This window comes from Eretmochelys imbricata, chromosome 7 (genome assembly GCF_965152235.1).
Source record: "Eretmochelys imbricata isolate rEreImb1 chromosome 7, rEreImb1.hap1, whole genome shotgun sequence".
In the NCBI taxonomy this organism is placed as follows: domain Eukaryota; kingdom Metazoa; phylum Chordata; order Testudines; family Cheloniidae; genus Eretmochelys; species Eretmochelys imbricata.
Window position 1 is genome coordinate 76,056,343 of NC_135578.1, and position 22,587 is coordinate 76,078,929.

The following is a 22,587-nucleotide window of genomic DNA, read 5'->3' on the forward strand; positions in this document are numbered from 1 at the left end:
AATGTTGTGACAATCCTCCTGACTGCCCCAGAAAGCCACATGCTGAATTCACTAGAAAGCTGGAATTTTTAATAGAGCTGATTAAAAAAATTCCAACAGAATATTTTTGGAAAAACTTGTTTAAAAGAAATTGAAATGAAACATTTTGATCATGTTAGAACATTCCATGTAATTTGCGTTATATTATCATTCAAATTTAAAAGTCAAAGCAACAAAAAACATTTCAGTTTTATAGAAATGAAATGTTTTGAGTCAAAATAATTTTTTGAAAATTTCATTTTGCAGGTATGTTGAAATTCTTTGTTTTCATTCCAGTTGAGACCGAAAACAGATTTTAAAACAGAATTTCCTGCAAAACAGAAGTTCTGGTTCCCCTACAGCTCTTATTTTTTGTTACACAGTTTGTGTATTGTGCACCTCTGTGTATCTATGACGTCCAACACAACAGCAGTACGTGTCTTCGTGACACAAGACTCGGTAATTGGAATTAACTTTTTGGAGGGTTTCCAGAGGTCCTTCTTCTCCTCTTAATGCTTGTTCAGAATGACTTAGCACACGTGCTCACACATTTCAGCATCTCTGACCCGAATACTTACTCTCCATTCTTTCCATTAGTTCTCTATTCGGTGGTACATTGAATTTGTTTGCACTCATGGGGACTGATCCTGTATCCCTCAACTCAAGCAAAACTTCCATTGACTTCACAGTATTTTAAAGTTCCGTTAGAAATGTAGTGGGATGGACTGAGATGGAAGTCAAGGGAGGACAACCTTATCAAGGCAGAATCACCTGCTGATTTAAAATGTGTCGGTAGGATCAATAAAAGATGAGTGGTATCAGAGCACAAATACCCAATGGGACAAGATCAGAGCATGATATCTTTAACGTTACTCACACCTGTACCACTCAGGGCTTATAAACTAATGAGGTAATCAGGAAATTTCCGCTAACTTATGTTGACCTTTTTACCTTCAAAAGTATTTTTACTGTGACCACAGTTATCTTTACATTTATAACCCTTCTCTCCTCCTTCATTTTTCCTGTCTCCTTTCGTTTTCCATACTCCTTTGGTTTTATGAGGATGGTTGGAAGTAATGTTTTGTGTGTGTTGTGTACCTGAAAACCATCATCGCAATTTTAAAGAGTGAGTTTTAAAACATTATCTAGTCCCTATCCTCAACTGGTGTAAATTGGCATAGCTGCATACACTTCAGTGCAGCTATGCCAGTTTGCACCACTGAATGATATGACCCATTTATGGTTGTGGCACCAAATGAATTAGAACAGGGTTTCTTGCTGTTTATCTTGCTTTTGCATTGGCAGCCTTTTTAAGTTAAATTCCCACTTTATGCTGCAAGAAAAAACATACTTTTCTTCTAATAAAATGCTTAGTTAGGTGGATGCTTGACCTCTGGGTATCTCTCTCTTAATTCATATTTTTTTCCTCTAAGCACAAATTAATATAGATGTGTTGATATAAAAGCTGTGACTGTCCAGAAAGGATCAATAGCAAATTAGTGTACCTGTTAACGTCAACATTTAAATCAGTTTAGAAACTGTTTTTAGATACAAGTAATGTAATAAGGATAGGCCATTATTTTGTTTTTGTTTTTCTCAGCAATTGCCTAGCGCCTCACTGAGGTAAACTACTTGGTCAAAAGGAAGTGAATAACTGCTTTTGTAAAACAGCAGAGTGCTGTTGGTGTCAATTAAAATGATGGGTAAATAGGATCTGTTTTGTGTTGCTGCATGCAACTTGAATCATGTTGATACTAATTTGGTTAGTGAGCGTGTAAAAGCTGGATTTCTTCTGTTCAGATGGATGGAAATAAGTACAGTTAGAAGGGTTTTAGTGGAGAATTCTAAAGACCATTATTTTAATAGTTTAATAATAGTACATGTCAAAGGACATTGTGGTTCATTTAATCTGTCTTTAGTGCTAAGAACAGTTTCAAGCCGCCTGCCATATCTACAAATAAGTTTGTTTCAGAAAAGCATGGCACAAGCTTAAGTACTCTGCTAAATAGGAATAGGGGATTACTCAGTGTGTTTTATATGTCGACTCACAACGCCTTCCATATATTATTATTATTTGTAATAGTTTATACTTATAGCCCCTTTTCACCAGAGTATCTCAAAGCATTTAACCAAGGCGAGTAACTTATTATCCCCATTTTACAGGTGAAGCAGCTCAGGCACAGAGAGGTCTACACTTAAAATTTAGATTGACCTAACTAACATTCACATCCCCTGAGTGGCATAATTAAGATGACCTAATCCCTGGTGTAGATGCAGCTAGGTTGACCGAAGAATTCTTCTGTCAGCCTAGCTGTTGCTGCAGTTCCTGTAGAGTGGGCATGCCCTGAGTGACTTGCTCAGAGTGACAAAGCAATGAGTAGCAGGGCTAGGAACACAACTCAGCTCTCTTGACTGCTCTACCCACTGATCTATCCTGCCTTTCATTGTGAAGAGGAAGATCTTGACTCCCAGAAAGCCATAACAACATATGCAAATAATAGTTTATTTTTTGAATGAAGTTTTGTTCTTGTTGTTTAGATGGTCACGTAGCCCCTGTGTGGCAGAGTCTACTCACCACAATGGTGCCTCCCGCTGGCCGTCACAGAGGTTAGCTCTGCCAGCCGGTGCGCCCACTCCAGGTGGTGCCTCTCCTGTTGTTTCCTTCACCTGCAGACCCGCCTCAGTCCAAGTACCACAGCAGGCTCTTCATGACTCGGCCCCGAGTTGTGTCTCCATCTGGGTTTCCCCCTTCTAGGTATCACTTTCCACCAGTCTAGCTACTTCCCCAGTGGCTCCCTCTTGCTCCCCCCGATCATTGCCAGCAACTACTCTGTCCAAGATGCTACCCTTGCTGTAGCCTACTAGGAACACAGTCCTCACTCCTTAAGCTCCCCACAGCAACTGACATTGCGCTGCCCTGCAGCTCCTTTTGTACTAGTCCACTAGGCCCTCATGGGCAGCTCCGTGCAGCCTCCCTTCAATTGGCTGCTTCCTGTGCAGCCTCCCTAGGCTGCTAGGAGGACTGACCTCCCCTACTCCTTTCTGGGAGGGGCTATGGTAGGCCCTGGAGGCCTACATTAACCCCTTCCACTTAGGTGTGGAGTGAACACCCCATCACACCCTGTTCTATAGCCCACTGAAGTTAGTCTTTCCGTTGTGTCCAGTGGGCTTTGGATCAGGCAAATAAAGCACATACTTTTGTATTCTTATTTTAATGCAGTGGTGCTGTCCAAAGGAAGGTCACTAACTCTTCCTCATTCATCACTCTTCAAAGGTCCCATCCTCCAGGACCTGGGATAAGACACATCATATCCCGCTATCCAAATGGGGAATGACACCGGCAGAACAATTTTTGTACTCTGTTGCTGCAGCTCCCTCAGTATACTTTAACCAACTACACTTTTAAAAGTGAACAGAAATTGTAATGATAGAAAATGAAATCCTTGAAGAATGAAGTCCCCCAGATAATTGCCTGGTTCTTTAACGAGGGGCTATAGCTGTGTTGATGTGTCCACACTATGAACCAAAATGAGCTTGGATGTAGACATCTTGAACTTTGCATAACAGTTACGCGCTGCACCTCTGAAAAATCAGGTCATTTATTTAGATACCTAATGAGTCACCCTTACATAAAAACTTGCCCTCAACTTTTTTGTGTCTGTTTCCCTGTTGGTAAAAATGACATATTATTTATCCCTTAGGAGGATGTTAAGCTTTAATTTATTAATATTTGTAAATCACACTGAGTTCCTAAGATAGTGCATGTTGTTATTTATTACTGTAGTGTCACCATATTTGTAGAAAATGGAAATGTGTACGTGAGGAAGTCTGTAGTTACTAAAATAGATTTAGCAATAACAATGATACTATTTTATCTTCCATGAGAGAATGTCAAAGCACTTTACAAGGCTTGAGCCTTAGCACACCTTTTTGAAGTATGGAAATATTGTTATTCCCATTTTACATATGGGGAAACTGAGGCACAAAAGGTTAAGTGCCTTGTCAAGTAAATTTTTGGCAAAGCCAGGAATTGAACCTAGCTCCACTGTCTTCCACTCTTGTGCTTACCAAGAAGAAATGGTGGCAAAAAGGAAAGAAGGCAAAAGCCCTGGTTTTCAGGTGCATTCTAGCCCCCTTTTACTCTTCTCTGCCATAAAGGGGCTGAAAAGCAGCCAGATCTCTCCAACAAGGGGAGGGAGGGTGACTTGCACACACTGTGCTCTCACTATTTTGTGCCATCAGACTATTTCTTGGGGACTGTTGCAGCCCCTCATATACTAGAACTGTCCTATCTTATGCTGATAGCCAAACTAGCCTCTGGGAACCACAGAATCCTGATGGTGCAAAGGTGACATTCAGCTCCTCTGCATAGTCTCAGACTCAGCTGACCATTGGGGCCAAATGGCAAAGGGGCCAAAAAAAAGAAATAGTGCCAAGTGACATCTCAAAGTGAAGATTTGTTTCTGAGGTTAAGGTAACGGTCTTGAAGAAAGTCCCTGGATTAGAAAAGTGATCATGTTAGTTCTTTTTATAAAGGTTATTATTTCCCATAAATATAGTAGGGGTATTTTTTTTTTTCCATTTTGTGACTGGAGTCGATAGGGCCTTTCTGGTACTCTAGAAGAATTTTCTGATATACGCTAATGTGATGGCTGTGAATATACATTTTAGAGGCATGAAGATGTAGCGCCTTCAGTGGCAAGCCCAAGAAAGCAGCATTAATGGTTTCAATAACCACTTCTATGACATGTGCACAGAAACTAGATCCAAGATGAAGACAATTTTTGTATGTCCCCAGGAAATATGATAAGGAGGCTAAATAATGATTGCATCGCTAGCAGACTGCTGAGTTCATTAGCTTTGCTGAGTGCAGTCTGGCTGGAGTCCTATAATAGCTATTTAAGATGTGGTTTTGTGTAAGGTCTAGTGCTGGGGACATGAATGTCATTTTTTAATTCTTTCCTTGTTTTGCTTTCTCATCCTTGTTTTTCTGCTTCCCTCTCGCTGTGTTTCACTTAGTTAAGGGGAAAATCCCATGAGTGAACATTGTAGTTTTCTCAAAACCCACACATTTCAGTCTGGAGACTCAAAGTTTAAGGCTGCACATTAAAAAATAAACCCAAATACTAAAATATGAAAATGCACAAAGAAGGTTACCAAACAACCTTTACTGCCCCATCCTGCTTATTTGTTGCTGTATGCTGAGTAGTGACATGATGAGGTATGTGTGGAGGACTTTACAACCTATGACCAGGGACATCTTAAGTCTTTATTTGCAGAGTTTGCTAATAGAGTCAAGGACTCTGAAATATGTGACTGGTTTTGTATGTCAATGGCTGTGATTCCTTAACCACACTGTACCACTGGCCTGGATTCTGCATGTTTTCCATTTATTAAAGAGGACGGACACCCTATTTACAGTAGCTACATGCCCATGCCAAATTTCACATTACGACACCAATTTACAATTGAAACTTCCCACATTGGGGTGGGGGGAGAATCATCCCCAAAAACCATAGAAAAAACTGGAACTGGAGCTTTCTCAGCCATCAGTTTAAATGAGACGGGGCAATTGAGTCTCTGACAAAAAGAGTTTTTCCCTCAACAGGTTGTTAGGAGGCTGAGTAAAATAAGTATTAAGGGGGGAAATTTTCTTGATGTGTCACATTCCTGCTAGTTTTTCCATTTCCAAATAATCCTCCTACACAAACAGGGAAGACGAAATCTGTTATTTCTGATATAAAAACAACAGGAAAATAAAACTTTTTTCTTAATTTAAAAAAATCCTTTCAGACCATGTTTATCGGTCATGCAGAAGCAAAATCTTGTGGGTTTTTTTTTATTTCTAGCTAGCTGGCATTTGTGCTTGGATGAAGCTAGGTTAATTTAAAATGTCCACTGTTCATATGGCAGCAGCCACTTTAAGATGCTGTGGCTCCCATCTGCCACCCAGTCCATGCGCAGGGAATTCCTTCCACACTCCATCCCAATTCACAGAATCATAGAATATCAGGGTTGGAAGGGACCTCAGGAGGTCATCTAGTCCAACCCCCTGCTCAAAGCAGGACCAATCCCCAACTAAATCATCCCAGCCAGGGCTTTGTCAAGCCTGCCCTTAAAAATGTCTAAGGAAGGAGATTCCACCACCTCCCTAGGTAACGCATTCCAGTGCTTCACCACCCTCCTAGTGAAAATGTTTTTCCTAATATCCAACCTAAATCTCCCCCACTGCAACTTGAGACCATTACTCCTTGTTCTGTCATCAGCTACCACTGAGTACAGTCTAGAGCCATCCTCTTTGGAACCCCCTTTCAGGTAGTTGAAAGCAGCTATCAAATCCCCCCTCATTCTTCTTTTCCACAGACTAAACAATCCCAGTTCCCTCAGCCTCTCCTCATAATTCATGTGTTCCAGTCTCCTAATCATTTTTGTTGCCCTCTGCTGGACTCTTTCCAATTTTTCCACATCCTTCTTGTAGTGTGGGGCCCAAAACTGGACACAAGTACTCCAGATGAGTCCTCACCAATGTCGAATAGAGGGGAACGATCACGTCCCTCAATCTGCTGGCAATGCCCCTACATATACATCCCAAAATGCCATTGGCCTTCTTGGCAACAAGGGCACACTGTTGACTCATACCCAGCTTCTCGTCCACTGTAACCCCTAGGTCCTTTTCTGCCGAACTGCTGCCAAGCCATTCGGTCCCTAGTCTCTAGCGGTACATTGGATTCTTCCATCCTAAGTGCAGGACTCTGCACTTGTCCTTGTTGAACTTCATCAGATTTCTTTTGGCCCAATCCTCTGATTTGTCTAGGGTCCTCTGTATCCTATCCCTACCCTCCAGCATATCTACCTCTCCTCCCAGTTTAGTGTCATCTGTAAACTTGCTGAGGGTGCCATCCACACCATCCTCCAGATCATTTATGAAGATATTGAACAAAACCGGCTCGAGGACCGACCCTTGGGGCACTCCACTTGATACCAGCTGCCAACTAGACATGGAGCCATTGATCACTACCCGTTGAGCCTGACAATCTAGCCAGCTTTCTATCCACCTTATGGTCCATTCATGCAGCCCATACTTCTTTAACTTGCTGACAAGAATACTGTGGGAGACCATGTCAAAAGCTTTGCTAAAGTCAAGGAATAACCTGTCCACTGCTTTCCCCTCATCCACAGAGCCAGTTATCTCGTCATAAAAGGCAATTAGATTAGTCAGGCATGACTTGCCCTTGGTGAATCCATGCTGACTGTTCCTGATCACTTTCCTCTCCTCTAAGTGCTTCAGAATTGATTCCTTGAGGACCTGCTCCATGATTTTTCCAGGGACTGAGGTGAGGCTGACTGGCCTGTAGTTCCCAGGATCCTCCTTCTTCCCTTTTTTAAAGATGGACACTATATTAGCCTTTTTCCAGTCGTCCGGGACTTCCCCCGATCGCTATGAGTTTTCAAAGATAATGGCCAATGGCTCTGCAATCACATCTGCCAACTCCTTTGGCACTCTCAGATGCAGCGCATCCGGCCCCATGGACTTGTGCTCGTCCAGCTTTTCTAAATAGTCCCGAACCACTTCTTTCTCCACAGAGGGCTGGTCACCTCCTCCCCATGCTGTGGTGCCCAGTGCAGTAGTCTGGGAGCTGACCTTGTTCGTGAAGACAGAGGCAAAAAAAGCATTGAGTACATTAGCTTTTTCCACATCCTCTGTCACGAGGTTGCCTCCCTCATTCAGTAAGGGGCCCACACTTTCCTTCACTTTCTTCTTGTTGCTAACATATCTGAAGAAACCCTTCTTGTTACTCTTAACATCTCTTGCTAGCTGCAACTCCAGGTGTGATTTGGCCTTCCTGATTTCACACCTGCATGCCCGAGCAATATTTTTATACTCTTCCCTGGTCATTTGTCCAATCTTCCACTTCTTGTAAGCTTCTTTTTTGTGTTTAAGATCAGCAAGGATTTCACTGTTGAGCCAAGCTGGTTGCCTGCCATATTTACTATTCTTTCTACACATCGGGATGGTTTGTCCCTGTAACCTCAATAAGGTTTCTTTAAAATACAGCCAGCTCTCCTGAACTCCTTTCCCCCTCATGTTATTCTCCCAGGGGATCCTGCCCATCAGTTCCCTGAGGGAGTCAAAGTCTGCTTTTCTGAAGTCCAGGGTCCATATTCTGCTGCTCTCCTTTTTTCCTTGTGTCAGGATCCTGAACTCGACCATCTCATGGTCACTGCCTCCCAGGTTCCCATCCACTTTAGCTTCCCCTACTAATTCTTCCTGGTTTGTGAGCAGCAGGTCAAGAAGAGCTCTGCCCCTAGTTGGTTCCTCCAGCACTTGCACCAGGAAATTGTCCCCTACACTTTCCAAAAACTTCCTGGATTGTCTGTGCACCGCTGTATTGCTCTCCCAGCAGATATCAGGGTGATTGAAGTCTCCCATGAGAACCAGGGACTGCGATCTAGTAACTTCTGTGAGTTGCTGGAGGAAGGCCTCGTCCACCTCATCCCCCTGGTCCGGTGGTCTATAGCAGACTCCCACCACGACATCACCCTTGTTGCTCACACTTCTAAACTTAATCCAGAGCCACTCAGGTTTTTCTGCAGTTTCATACTTGAGCTCTGAGCAGTCATACTGCTCCCTAACATACAGTGCAACTCCCCCACCTTTTCTGCCCTGCCTGTCCTTCCTGAACAGTTTATATCGATCCATGACAGTACTCCAGTCATGTGAGTTATCCCACCAAGTCTCTGTTATTCCAATCACATCATAATTCCTTGACTGTGCCAGGACTTCCAGTTCTCCCTGTTTGCTTCTTCATTTGTGTATAGGCACTTGAGATAACTCGCTGGTCGTCTCTCTTTCTCAGTATGAGGCAGGAGCCCTGCCCTCTTGCGCGCTCCTGCTCGTGCTTCCTCCCGGTATCCCACTTCCCCACTTACCTCAGGCCTTTGGTCTCCTTCCCCCGGTGAACCTAGTTCACCTCCACCTCCCACACCACGCCAGTGCAGGGAATCCATCGCCACTGCCTCTTGCTTGGATTCCCTCCTGCCACAACCCCAACCAGTCCTCAATTTCCCTGATCCCTTTTCACCATTTGACCTTGATACACTGAATCCCTCATTCACAGCCATCCAGGTGAAAGCAACCACTCTGCCCATTTCCTTAGGCAGCGGTTCTCTCCCAGCAGTTTCTCAAATGCAGATTCTCTCACCCCAGTTTCTGCTCCCACAATGACAGTCAGCCCTTGTAGTGTTCAATCAATGAATACTGACGGTCTCTATTTGCTATTCTGATGAATGGAAACATTGTGAATACATCACAGCTCTTTTTTATTCAGTGCTCTGGTAATAAAAATAATACTAATTCTAAAATTACCTGCCCGTTCCCAAGCATGCTGCTATTCTAATATCACATACCATTAAGTTTGCTTACACATAAATGGGGAATAGAAGATTACAGTTAAGTTAATCAGTATGGTCTGTTTAATTATTATTGCACAGCTTGTTCCCAAGATCAAGGCTGTTACCATCTTCTGCAGGATTTTGAACGACGCAGAAATCAGCCATGTTTCCTGCATAGTACTGGCAAGGAAACCTTTGCATACCAGCTACTCCCTTGTGGCGAGATCTAAGCTGCTGTCCTTGATGTTGTGGAGTTCAAGCAGTTCAGCATCTTGCGAGCTTCGCTAGCTGCAAAAGAGAGTCTTCATTATCAGCACAATGTAGTTTGACGCTCTGCCACAGCAAAACAACAGCGGGGGGAGGGGGAGAGAATAGAACCCAGAAGACTAAAGGGATAGACACAAAGCTTACAGCCCAAATTCCACATAAAGGCATGCATTTGCCTTTCCCGTGTGCTATTTTTAAACAGGCTTGTTGTGAAAGAAAGAAAACAGCACTGGTTTTGAAATATTTAAGAGTCACTGTCCTTATTTTGTGCTGAGCTGTGCGAAAGGCTGGTCTTCCCTAACGCTGGTGTAAATCAAGCAGTAAGCTACTAAGGTCAGTGAAGTTACATTTAGTTAAAAGCTGTAAGAAGAGACTTTTTTAAGCTTATGTTTTGACAGCCTTAACATTTCCTTAGCAGGATAGTGTATCATGATCAAATTATTGTCTTCACCCCCACAGGCTTGCATTTTTAAGTACAAATTGATATCCTTGATTTATAGTGTATATTCTATGCTGCAGGTAATATTATTATTCTATGTTCATATAGACCCAATATTAAAAGAATCCACTTAGCTAAAGACTAAATCTCACTCCCCTTCCTATTGTGTGTGGCATCCTATTAACTTCACTGCGGTACTTGTGTGAGAAAAGTTAGCAGAATTTGGGCCTAAGGGGTTTAAAATAAGGTTACTGAACTTCATCCCCCCAAAATTAACTTATATGACCTTCTGAATATAGTTTTGCTCAACTAACTGATCAGACTTTTTTGTCCCATTAGGATGTACCCACTAAACTGGTTGCAAAAGCTGTTCCTCTCCCTATGACTGTTCGTGGACACTGGTTCTTGAGCCCAAGAACGGAATATACAGTAGCAGTACAGACGGCATCAAAGCAAGTTGATGGGGATTATGTGGTTTCTGAGTGGAGTGAAATCATAGAGTTTTGTACAGGAGGTAAGATTGCTGGGAAAAGATACAGCACATAGGGACAGAAAGAAAGCAGACATGCTGTATGAAAGGGACTAGCTTCTGTTTGGATCAGCTATTGCGACACAGAATAATTGGCAGCAGTCAGTACCTGTCACATCTGGAAATGGAAGGGTTGGTTTAGGCGGCTTATTTTCTGTTCAAAATGTATAATTCAACGGTGGTTGCTCTTTTGTTGGTGCCTTGTTGGGAGGTGGGGAGGGAGACACCTGGCACACTTCACACACTGTCCTCCTAGTGTACCCGCATACTGAGCAGTTGCCCAAACATTGCGCTTGGTGGCACTCTGGGTGCGTGGTGAACCAAACTGAAGCAGGGCCGTCCTTGCACCTGTCTTTAGCCTCAAGAGCTATGAAGCTTCCTGAAAGTGCTTCTGTTCAGTGTGCTGCACCCAGCACCCTATAGCCCTTAGGCAGTCTGCCTGTGGAAAGCCCCAGAGCACCACCATCTCCACGCCACAGAGCATACATTTGTCTCCTCATTTACTAACACACATCTTCATTGGGATGAAATTCACCCCAGTGTGCAGAGCCTGCCTGTAGGAAAGCCCTGTACTCCTCATTAAGAATTTTAGTGAGTCCTCATCTGTGCTACCTGCACTGGAGTGAGTTTAACCCTGTATTGGTTGGGCTGTATGAGAGCCCTAGTACTTCCTCTGGGGTAGTGTGTTGTGCTACCAGGTTATAGGCACGTGGGAATTAGGGAGCAGTTTCTAATGGAAAATACCATTAGTAGGAGATAATGCTGACAACCCCTTGTGAAAATTATCACGTATCACAGTCATGAGAAGTAGTGTGGTCTGGTGAATGGGGCTTCTGTGCCTGGCTCTGCCACTGAGCTGTGGTGTCACTTTGGGGCAGATTTTTGAAGCTCTAATGCCTAAGTCCCAAAAATCTGGCCGTTTGCTGCTCTTTGCCTTCCCACCCTTTGTCTATTTTGTACAAGTCATCAAAATAAGTTTAGACTGTGATTTAGGAGATGATGATGTTTCTTTCTTACTAGCAGATAGTCTTCTCTTCACAGATTATTCAAAAGTTCATCTAACACAGCTTTTGGAAAAAGCTGAAGTGATTGCAGGACGTATGCTTAAGCTTTCTGTTTTTTATCGGAATCAGCACAAAGAATACTTTGATTCTATCAGGTAAGAAACAAACACGTGCAAAATTGTCCACATTAATTCCATCTAAGTATTAAAACTATACACAAAAGCAACTCATTTATGTAAGTTTGTACAATTCAGGACTGAATCTCAGGAAATAAGTTTTTGGAGTAAAAACTGTGTTTTCACAGCACCTGCTGCAATGAAGTTTCAGGACTGAGCAAGCCTCTAGGCACCATCATAATCTAAAGACTAAGTAATGATGATTGATGATATACTAGAAACTAAGAATGAGATTTCTAAAGACAGGGGGTGTACAATTTTGCACATACATTTGCCTGCAAGTACTTGATGTATACGTATGTCTCAAGTATCTGCATGTGTACATTGTAATCAAGCATATGCAACCTGAATACTGTCATTTAAACTCAGATCCACAGAGAAACGTAGGTGCTGAAATGTCTACTGGATCGGGCCTCGCAAGTGCGATAGCTAGGAATGCCTACTCTGAGGCTCCTGCAGGGGCTTAGGCTCCTGATTCCCTAAACTAAGTTGGCTGTGCACATGTTCACTGGCAGAAAGCCAGGTGCCTAGGGATTGTTAATGGTGGAAACTCCAGCACATAGGGATTTTAGGTGCCTCCAGGGTTAGGCGGCAGCTGTGCAGGGAGTTTGAGGATCACAGTGGTGTCTAAGAGTTGGACGTAGATGCTGACAGTGGCAGTCAGGCACCTAAGTCTTTTTGTGGATCTATTCCTTACTGACTTTTGAATGCCTTGCTGTGCAACCTTAATGGTCTCTTGATGTGGGTTTTTTGATTAACTTCCACCCATACAATGTATTTGCTTATTTTGTGTAATAGTGCTGAAGTTACAATATTCTTCTGCATAGGCAGCAAATGTAGACAGTTATCCAATCAAAATATAGATGCCATCACCCCCCTATGCTAGAGGTTAGCGTTCAGAATATTGACTGATCATGAAACAGTAACACACCATGAAGTGGCAAGAATAGTATTCTAGGAGAAAACTGGTTTGGGGGTATATTGCAATCCGCTAAGCAATGCAGTAGAGCCCTGTTTTTGTATTGCCTTTCAGAGTGGTAGAATCTCTGATTACTTGCCTTAAAGAAATTTAAATATGCTTATTTCTTATATTTTAGCATATGTTAAAGATTTTGGGCCTGTGTCAACACTGCATTACCTCAGTTTTACTCAAATGTAACTCAGCTGCTCCAGTTTTCTGCAAGTGTTACTTCACTCAGACTGAGTGCTGGATAAGGCCTTTTGAGTCCTGTAATAAGAGCACATCATCCTTTTGGAATGCCCAGGTTTACATGATCCTCATACCTACTGGGTGGGGTCACATGGGTGAATCTGTCACAGCTCACAGTATGTGCGCATTTGAGTTCACAGAGCTTTGAAAGCTCTGAAGGTAGTCAGATACACCCCTGCTGAGCCCAGCCACCATCACCTGGATCCCCTGCAGACCCCCATTGCCCCTGAACCCCACAACGAGCCCCTGCACATCCATATCTCCCACTGAGCTGCCCACACACAGAAACCTCTCACCCCATGCCTGGATCCCTCCGCACTTGGATCCTGCTGGGCTGAGCCTGCCTACCCACATCTGGTGCGCTTGGCACAGAAGAGCAGGGCCCCAGGGTGTTTCTGGGGCAGGCCAAGCCCTTACACTGTGGCTGGGTCAGGTGCAGCCTCACTACTGAGTCCCTGTACTGGGGAAGGTGGGGACTTCAGAGTGATCTCCCACCTCAATGCAGCCAATGGCCTGTGCTCCCCACTGCCATGCTGGAGCCACATTTATTTCTAGACAAACAACATTTGCAGAATTTGGGTGCATAATTCCCTCAGGAGTATAGAATACATGAAGATGTTCAGAAACAGGCAAATTCAGGGTCTTTTAACAGTTGGCAAAGAATTTCTGTCTCAAAAGGTACTATGTTGTGCTCTAGACTAAGCTGTTGGTGACCACTGAACCTGGCAACAACGTTTTAAAAAACAAATCATTCCATCACGTGTAACCGTTCAACTAGCATTCCCTGCCTCAAAGTGTTGTTTTGCCTTATGATTCAGAAGACCTCTGATGGGCTCCATGGGTTTTTAAGTAGTAAACAGTAGTGCACAGAGTGGTGCATTTAGAGTGGGAGGGTTCCGATGGGTGTCTCAAGAGAGCGTACAAGACCTTGGCCTGTTTACTAGGTAAACTTTGATCCTGCAACACCATTACAGGTTGTTTTTTTTTAATGTGGCATATAATTAACGTACACTTTAATCATGACTGCTTCCTTTAAAGAAAGTGTCAACTCCCTAGCGAATACTAACAATTAGCGTAATCGGCCACTGGATGTCAGTATCTTGTCACAGAAATACAGCTTCAAGCACATTTTTCAGGTTGCAGCGAAGGTGACCTTTATCTTTTTTTTTGGAATTTGTTTGAAAAGGAGAATAAGTTGCTATGAATTAGGCCCTATATTCCCAGAGGATTACTTCTGCAACGATAAAGATGGTGGTCTTGAGAGGGTCAGAAAGCTTCTGAAGTTTGCCTCACAGCTATATGAAAAATTGTAGTTGGAAGAAGGTATATGATTAGAAATGGTAAGAATTCTCAGGTGCTAGCACTATAGGTGATAAAGCCGTTGTTCCATAAGCCACTTAAAACCATCTTTGGACAGCTAGTATATTTACCAGCATCAGGGTTAACAATTGTCTTACAAAGTAACTATGTAAGAAACACTGCTTCTGTTGAAATTAGTAGCATAGCTCCCATTCCCTTCAGTAGCAGCAAGGACTAAACCTGCTTTCCATGAGCATATAAAAAATGAAGCAGCCTATTGTTATAGTTTAGCTGAAAACAAGAATTTGTAGTCGGATTTACCGTGGACTGTTGCAAAAAATAAAAATCCACCCCACCCCACCCCTGAAACTACAGTATGCCAAAGCAGTGAGCAACCGGTACGAGTCGTCTGTTAGCCTGTTGGGTAGTTCAATTTTTACAAGCAAACGAATTTTTTCCTGTGCCGGTTCCAGATAAATCCAATGCTGGGTTTGCCTGATGTTTAAATTCCTTACAAGAGTACAGCTGCCATTGAATTCAAAGGGAGTTTTGTATGTGCCGTATTGGGCGCTAGCTATGGCAGGTGGGCACTAGTCTAAGGTAGTGCACATGCAGATGTATTTGCCTGGCTGAAAACAAAATTTTCTCACAAAGGCTGTGTGATGGGTTTGGTCACAGATACCCCCTTGGGGCTGTCACCTGATGTGCTGAAATTACCTCTGAGCCTGTTGGCCCTGCCAGCCTGGGACTTCCAGAACCATGTTTTGTTGAGCCAGACACACTAGCCTGCTGCAAGACAGACCCAGGGTCTAGTCCACACCCCCAAAGCTGCAGACTTGACTGAAAACAGCTCAGCAGGTCACCTAGCTCCAGCACCCAGACCTCAGTGTATAAGATCTGTATGAGCTTTATACACTGTATAAAGCTTATACTCCACTCAGTAGGTCTGAGGATCAGGTGTGCAGCCCTTTCCTGGACAAATTGCGCATCAATTCCATTTGTCTCCCCTCAAGACTGTCACTCAGTGAGCTGGGATACCACTGAGAATAACCCTCCTGCCAGAACAGGTGCCCCTCCACTCCTGTCTTGCTGAGTTAGACACTCCCTCAGCTCCATCACAGACCCAGAGGTTGGGCCATACCTCTCTGCAGTTCACTGAGATTCACTCAGGGGCTTCTCAGTTAACAGGGACTTTCCCAGTGTTCAGCCTTCAGCTACATCAAGTCAGTCAGCCATTCTGTTTGTCCTTATACTTAGAGTGTGTGACTGAAAAGCGCTCACGTGATATTTATAGCACAGTGGCATTGGAGCTTCACTTGCTACCACCAGCCTGAGAAACAGCTCATGCCCCACACTACCAGATGATGGCCTGACTTGAGCATGGCGTTCTTAACACAAGCAATTTTCGTTGGTGAATTAATGTTAGAAAGCTTTCTGAAAACTGTTTTAAGACTGGTCAATTTGCATGAAGGGATGATGGCGGTTTAGCACACCAGATAGGTGGCAAGAGTTCTGTGAAATGTAAAGGAGTAGGTGGACATGAGACCTGGGATGGAATTTGTCTTGTGGTTGAGACTTAATAGCCTACAACCAAGGCAGAAAACAAAAGGATATCAGTCATAGCTTTGACAAGAGAAGTGACCTAACCCAAGTGGTGATAGTAAAATATTTTTTCTAGATATGAGGGTGCTGAAGATTCATTGCACTTTGAAAGCATTTAGGCAAACAGAAAGTGTGATACACCCTGGACATGTTTGTGTACATATGTGTATATATATAAAAAGTCTGTGCACTTCACTAACAGTTGAACTGCAATGCAAAAGGGATCGGATTTGTGTATTTTTGGGTTTAGGATAATTACAGTTGGAAAGAACTAAATTATATCTAGTCTTGGGCCCAGTCCTGCTTCCACTGAAGTCAATGGCAGCCAAATGGGGCCATGTATTAGCAATGTGGAGAGAAAGATTCTTTAGAAGAAAATGAAATGGGGTCTTAGTGGGGCCAAAACTGATTAATTCTCCTCAAATTTATTAGACTGAGATTATCATCTTATTATCACCACTTCTAACTTCCAGAGCTGCACAAGCAGGACTCCACAGTGGTTAAGCACAAAATCTGTGAAGACCTATTTAAATAAAACAGAGAGACTGTTTGTGTCCGCTTAAATTACTCCCGATCGTGTAAGTAGGAGCAGAGTAAGCCGCAGGTTTTGGAGGGCATGTGGGTATTCCCCTGCCGTAGTGTCACTGGAAAAAAAAAAGGGGGGGGGGGGACTAGCTATCATGTGCATTTGTATACAGCATCCACTGAAAACATTAAAAAATATATTAATTTGTAACTTTCAATGTAGACTTATAATCCCACTATTGTTACAGTTGCTGAGGAAAAATATGGTGGGTGGGGTTTCCTGTACTGTTTTTGCCTCTTCATCCACACAATTCACCTCCAGGAGCAGAGAGAAGATGGAAAAGCAATTCCTTCTCACCCTGGTCATGTCTTCATTTATTTGTCTTTGCTTTCTCTTGAGAGTGGGGTGGCGTTAACCTTATTTTTCAGATGACTGGTTTCTCTTTGTGTCCCTTGTGACACGGTGGTAGTCCTATAAGTAATCAAACTTGTGCTCTTCACTGCAAAACAAACAATAATAGTCATTCATTTTTAGAGACCAACATGGAAATGCAATGCAGCTTTCTGTCAAGGATAACAGTGGTAGCCATGGCTCTCCAATCAGTGGGAAGTTGGAAGGCATCTTCTTTAGCTGCAACACTGAGTTTAACACGGGGAAGCCACCACAAGATTCACCTTATGGAAGATACAGGTTTGAGATTGCAGCTGAAAAACTTTTCAATCCAAATACTAACTTGTACTTTGGGGACTTCTACTGCATGTACACAGCTTATCACTATGTCATTCTTGTTATTGCCCCTGTTGGGTCACCAGGAGATGAATTCTGTAAGCAGCGCCTTCCTCAGCTAAATTCAGAGGATAATAAATTTCTGACCTGCACCGAAGAAGATGGCATCATGGTTTATCACCATGCCCAGGATGTTATTTTAGAAGTAATTTACACTGATCCTGTGGATCTTTCCCTCGGCACAGTTGCAGAAATTACTGGTCATCAGCTAATGAGCTCGTCTACTGCAAATGCAAAAAAAGATCCCAGTTGCAAGACCTGCAACATCAGTGTTGGACGTTAATCCCTACCCCAATATATAGGAGCCTTTGAACCTCTGTTGTCCATTTCCATTGTCAGACGTTCTCTTCAGAAGCATGCACATGCCGCTGTCACCAAAAGCAAACACCAGTTTTTCAAATTCATTAATAGCATTTTTAGTATAACTTTCCTCCTTCCTTCTAATAGTTTATAGCATTAGGGGAACAGAAGTCCTGGATTTTCTTTCTGACAACATTTACACCTAGATGCTGCAATTTTTGTTTGTTTGTTTGTTCCTGACCAAACATAACAAAAACCTATATAAACCGCTTTAGCAAAATAAAAATAATGGCTTATAATGGTGTTTAAATATGCATTTATTTTAATCTACTGAACAAACACTGGGATAACTCTCCAAACAGCATGAAAGGTTGTAATTGCAGCATGATTTAAATCTCGAAGCCTAGAAATGTCAGCACTTCCAACTTGTTGTTTGACAGTGTTATTTATATTAGCTAACTGGAAACAAAAATTGTGTTTAAACATCATAAATATAATAGAAAAATATTTTATTTGTACTGTTGTATAAAATATTATACAATCATATAGAATATATAGAGTACATTTTAATAGCAATTGTATACATGTCATGAAACCATTTTCCCTTATCAAAGATGTAGTTTGTAAACTTCAAATAGTTGTGTGTCTGTTCCTGTTGCTCTTAGATTACTTTAATTAAACAGATTTAGAAAGGAGATCATTCTGATTCATAAAAGTTATAAATTGTCAAGTCAATACAGTGAAACAGCAAACCTCATAGAAATAAAAAAAAAAAAATCCACATTGTGTAGTGGTCACACTTTTTCCTCCAAACCATTTGAAAATGTGTACTACTTAAAATCATGCTGAAACATTACATACAATAAAAATACAAACGTGGTTGGTATAGAATAGACTTCAGAAAATGAACATTTCCTTAAGATAGCAAAACAGGTGGTTTATATGCAGTTAATACAAAATGGCAATTTAAACAAAACACTAAACATGATGCAACAATTTCCCTTTCAAGCTCTTCCTTCATGTTTGGTTTAGACATTTTCCCATTATATGTCTTTGATTTGTAATGAAAAATACAAAATGCTGACAATCCTTCTGTGAAATATTGCACTTTACTCAGAAATGATCTATCACAAGAGTGAGGAAAATCCCTTTACATTACAAAGTGGGGTGTGCTGAAGGATGTATAATTCCAACAGAAAAATATTTTTGTAGTCTTACTTTTAGGAAGCAAGGCAGCCAGAGTTCCTCATCTCACAACCATGACTTTCAATTATATACTGCATACATTTATCTATCCAAAATATCTTGTCAGAATACAATAAACTATTCTCCTCATTATTTTAATATAGATATCTAACACAGGAAATACTTTAACATTTTACAAAGTGCATGCTTCCAAACAAGCTTTGGTAGTCAGAAAAGCAAAATTTTATAGCATCAGGCAAAATAAAGTGCTAAGTTTAATACAGAACTAAAAATCAGCGTGTATGATCAATTTATTTTACTGAATTTTGTTTAGGGTACTATAAAAGTACTGCCAACCATATTTAACAGGCCAGCACCTAGTGCCTTTACATTGTCTTATACTCCCTTTGGCAAACCTGAAACAAGCATTCCTTCCCTAACCACTGAGTCCTTGTTGCTTTGCCAAATAGATGTTTTCTCATTTGCAAAAAATGTGATTGCATTTGGCAGTTATTTTACCACTTTCTTTTTCTCCAGCAGCCTCAATTTACTCAACTCCAAGAATTCAGGGCCCAATTTTGTCCATGTATATGCACCTCTCTTTGAAGCCAATGGGAATTGCACCTATGTATCTAAGGGTAGAATTTGATCTACAGGTTTTTAGTTAACATATGATGTTCTAAGTTGTTTTGCCTACAGAAATAGTGGATTATACTGCTTTTGAGCGGGACAGAGTGGTGGATTTCTGATTACTTTTAGAATCTGGAGGGCATGCCCTAATGGTTTATAAATGTTAAGATAAAGCGGGTTAGACTAAGGGCCAAAACAACTTTACAGTGTCCCTTTAACTTCTAACATTATCATAGTGCACTTCAAGGCTATTCCAAAAGGAAAAATATAGTTCACTCCCTCCCGTTTACATACTCTTACACACATTGCCATCCTCTCCTAGTCTCAGTTAATAAGATTATTAAAGTGCATCAGATTCTCAGTGTATCTAATAACTGTGCAGAAAGACCCAGACCTGTACAATTATTTTTGTTTGTTTTGGTTTTTGCTAGCAAACACTAGCTATGTATTTCATTGACTTCAAATTCCTTTAGAGACATCATGCTTAGTGATGAGAACCTCTAAAAGCCTGAGTTTGGCTTTCGTGTGCTTGTATTCAGAGTACTCTTCAGCCATAGGTATGCGATCTTCCTTTTGCGGACTCCTGAAACAGTCAAACAGAGCTCTGTCATTTTATGACACAGAAGAAAAATGAGGTTTAAAATGATTTCTGCTGTGATTTTTTTTTTACATTTTTTTCTAATTTTAGATGCCCATAGACATATGAAAAGAGCACACTATTGTGAAGTAGGATTATAGGAATGGCAATTAAAATACTGAATTCTGAGGTTTAGATTATACAAGGTAATCACATTTCTTGTCCACTGTGTAAGTAATAATTACTTCACTCCAAAATATGCAGATATGTTGTTGTACAGGATTATGGAAAATATAACTACCATGGTACTACACTATGGTTTTCTTTTTGAACTATATATAGGCTAGCCCCAATACTCAGGGAAATCCGTGGAAAAGCTCCCATTGATCAAAGGGCATTGGACTGAGCCCATAGAGTCTAAGACCATACACGTTCTTTCATCACAATAGGAAATCATCCTGACCTACCTGAGATCACTCAAGGAGTTAAAGTTGTTTTCATTCAGGACTTGTCATGAATTCAGTAGCATTCAAGCAGATTGAACAATTTAAATATTATACCCTCACACATTGCTCCTCTTAAGATGAGCAATATTGCGATGTGAAAGTGTGAGGAGGCCACATTTTTGAAAAATCTGAATGAAAGCTCACCTTATTTTAGGTATAATCTGGAATTTACCAATAAACCCCCAAAAAACACCCTCCTCCGCCAAAAAACAAAAACAGAAAAAAACCTCATCGGTAAGGTCTGTGTTATAAACAACAAAATGGCTCCTCTCTGCTCATAGGGACTAATCCAAAGCCCACTGAATTCAGTGGAAAGACTATTGATGTCAATGAGCTTTGGATCAGGCCCACACTACCTGCACCTCTGGCCACACTTAGCCCGTTTAAGAAAGGGGAGGGGTGGGACAGAGCTGCCTGCCACCAGCATACCAGTCATGGTAAAAAGTCTCCAGGAAAATGACATTTCAACTTTACATTTATCAAAAAGCACTATATGTATTTGTCTGCATATGAATTCTGTAAATCAGGAGATCCTAATAGTACATTTGTGGCAAACACAGCTGCTGCTGGGCTAGCCCAACCCCTGACTAGGGGGTCACATTGCTTCTTCTGTCGGTAAGTCTAAGGAAGGAAATTTCTGGACTGATCCTCTGGCAGAGTTCCCTGTGGATCTTTGCCCTCTCACAGGATATGTTATGGGGGCTATCCTAAACCTGGAAGAACTTCAAGGATCTGCATAGATCCTGGAGGAATTGTCGGAGCAAAAAATCATCTCCATAGAGACCCGATGCCTCCACGGTGCTCCCAGCAGTCTCCTTCCAATCCTGGGCTGTAGCTACCCTTGGGACTCTGAAAGCACAAAAGATAACACAGTCCCATCCCCTCCCTCCCCCCAGCCCAATTACTACAGGTAAGTCCCTGCTGCCTAAGAATATGTTCTTTAACGGAAACATAAACATCTGCTTAAAATACATGAAAGAGGTTTTTGTTTACCTTCCTGTTTGTTTGAAGAACTGTTCCTCAAATTCTCTCAGAGCTTTGCGAAGCCTTTTCTTGTCAGCTCTTGTTTCTCTGAGATGTTCAAGAAGCACAGGCCTACAAAGGAGGTAGAGGAAGTTGAAGCCTATGTGGACTTGACTTAGAAATAGTTAAAACATTAGGGCTGGATGTGGCCCTTCAAAATGTGCACAGTGACAGGTGTCACCTGAGTGCAGAATTAGACCTGTTAAGTTCAAGGAATCCTAAAATTTTCTTCCAAGTCTGATGTAATGGACTTATGACAGCACAAGTGTAAATCTACAGCATTTCCTTGCTTTTGGTGTCATTCATACTCCTCTAATAAAGGGAATGCAGAGAATCTATGGAAGGAAGCAATAAAACACTCCGACCCTAATCCTGTGGGTACCCTTAGTTCTATGTGGAGTTCATGGTGTTCAGCATCTCACAGGAAGCACTTGGCACCTTACAGTTTCAGGCCCGTAAGTAAAAAAGGGGATACACGATTAGCAGCATAGGACCTGATCCTGCAAACACCATCAAATGCAGTGCTGTTTATTGTGAGTCAATGGAACTGCAGACTGTAGTAAGAACTACGCTGGGCAGCGTTTGCAGGATAAGGTCTGTAGGCAGAAGATAAAACACTTTCAGAATATGTCCAAAAAGATACTGTTCCATAATAATGTGATGCGCTAAGAAATCTCAGCAGCACTTCTCCATGCTGCATCATTTACACAGTGAGAGTTCCACAGAACAACATACATTCTTTTTATCTTCACTCACTTAATAGGACCTAACTGCCTTTATTCATGTCTCTGACTCTCAGGTGTCAATCAAAACACATGGGAAATATAAGGAATAGTATAAGATACAGTAACTCCTCACTTAAAGTTGTCCCGGTTAACGTTTCGTTGTTACGTTGCTGATGAATTAGGGAACAATGCTCCCTTATAACGTTGTTTGGCAGCTGCCTGCTTTGTCCACTACTTGCTGGAAGAGCAGCCCATTGCAGCGAGCTGGTGGGGGCTCGGAACCAGGGCGGACCAGCAGCTCCCCGCTCCCCTAAGTTCCCTGTGCAGCAGCTGCCCAGCAGGCTACCAATTGCCGGCTTGTTCAGCTGTCCCTCCCCCCACTGCCGTGTGCT

The 22,587-nt window shown here is 42.1% G+C and overlaps 2 protein-coding genes across 3 annotated transcripts in view; one reads left to right on the forward strand and one right to left on the reverse strand.

Moving 5' to 3' along the window:
* Positions 1-17,532, forward strand: part of PHYHIPL (phytanoyl-CoA 2-hydroxylase interacting protein like) — a 59,806-nt gene extending 42,274 nt beyond the window's left edge. The window contains exons 4-6 of the mRNA XM_077822717.1: positions 10,457-10,631; positions 11,688-11,805; positions 16,998-17,532. Of these exons, the coding sequence (XP_077678843.1) occupies positions 10,457-10,631; positions 11,688-11,805; positions 16,998-17,532 (828 nt within the window). The remainder of the gene's footprint in view (positions 1-10,456; positions 10,632-11,687; positions 11,806-16,997) is intronic.
* A 2,291-nt stretch (positions 17,533-19,823) lies between these two features.
* FAM13C (family with sequence similarity 13 member C) overlaps positions 19,824-22,587 on the reverse strand; it is an 87,937-nt gene continuing 85,173 nt past the window's right edge. For both annotated transcript variants that reach the window (XM_077821859.1, XM_077821858.1), the window contains 2 exons: positions 21,441-21,542; positions 19,824-19,947 (listed from right to left, as the gene is read on the reverse strand). In XM_077821859.1, coding sequence (XP_077677985.1) covers positions 19,824-19,947; positions 21,441-21,542 — 226 coding nt within the window. The remainder of the gene's footprint in view (positions 19,948-21,440; positions 21,543-22,587) is intronic.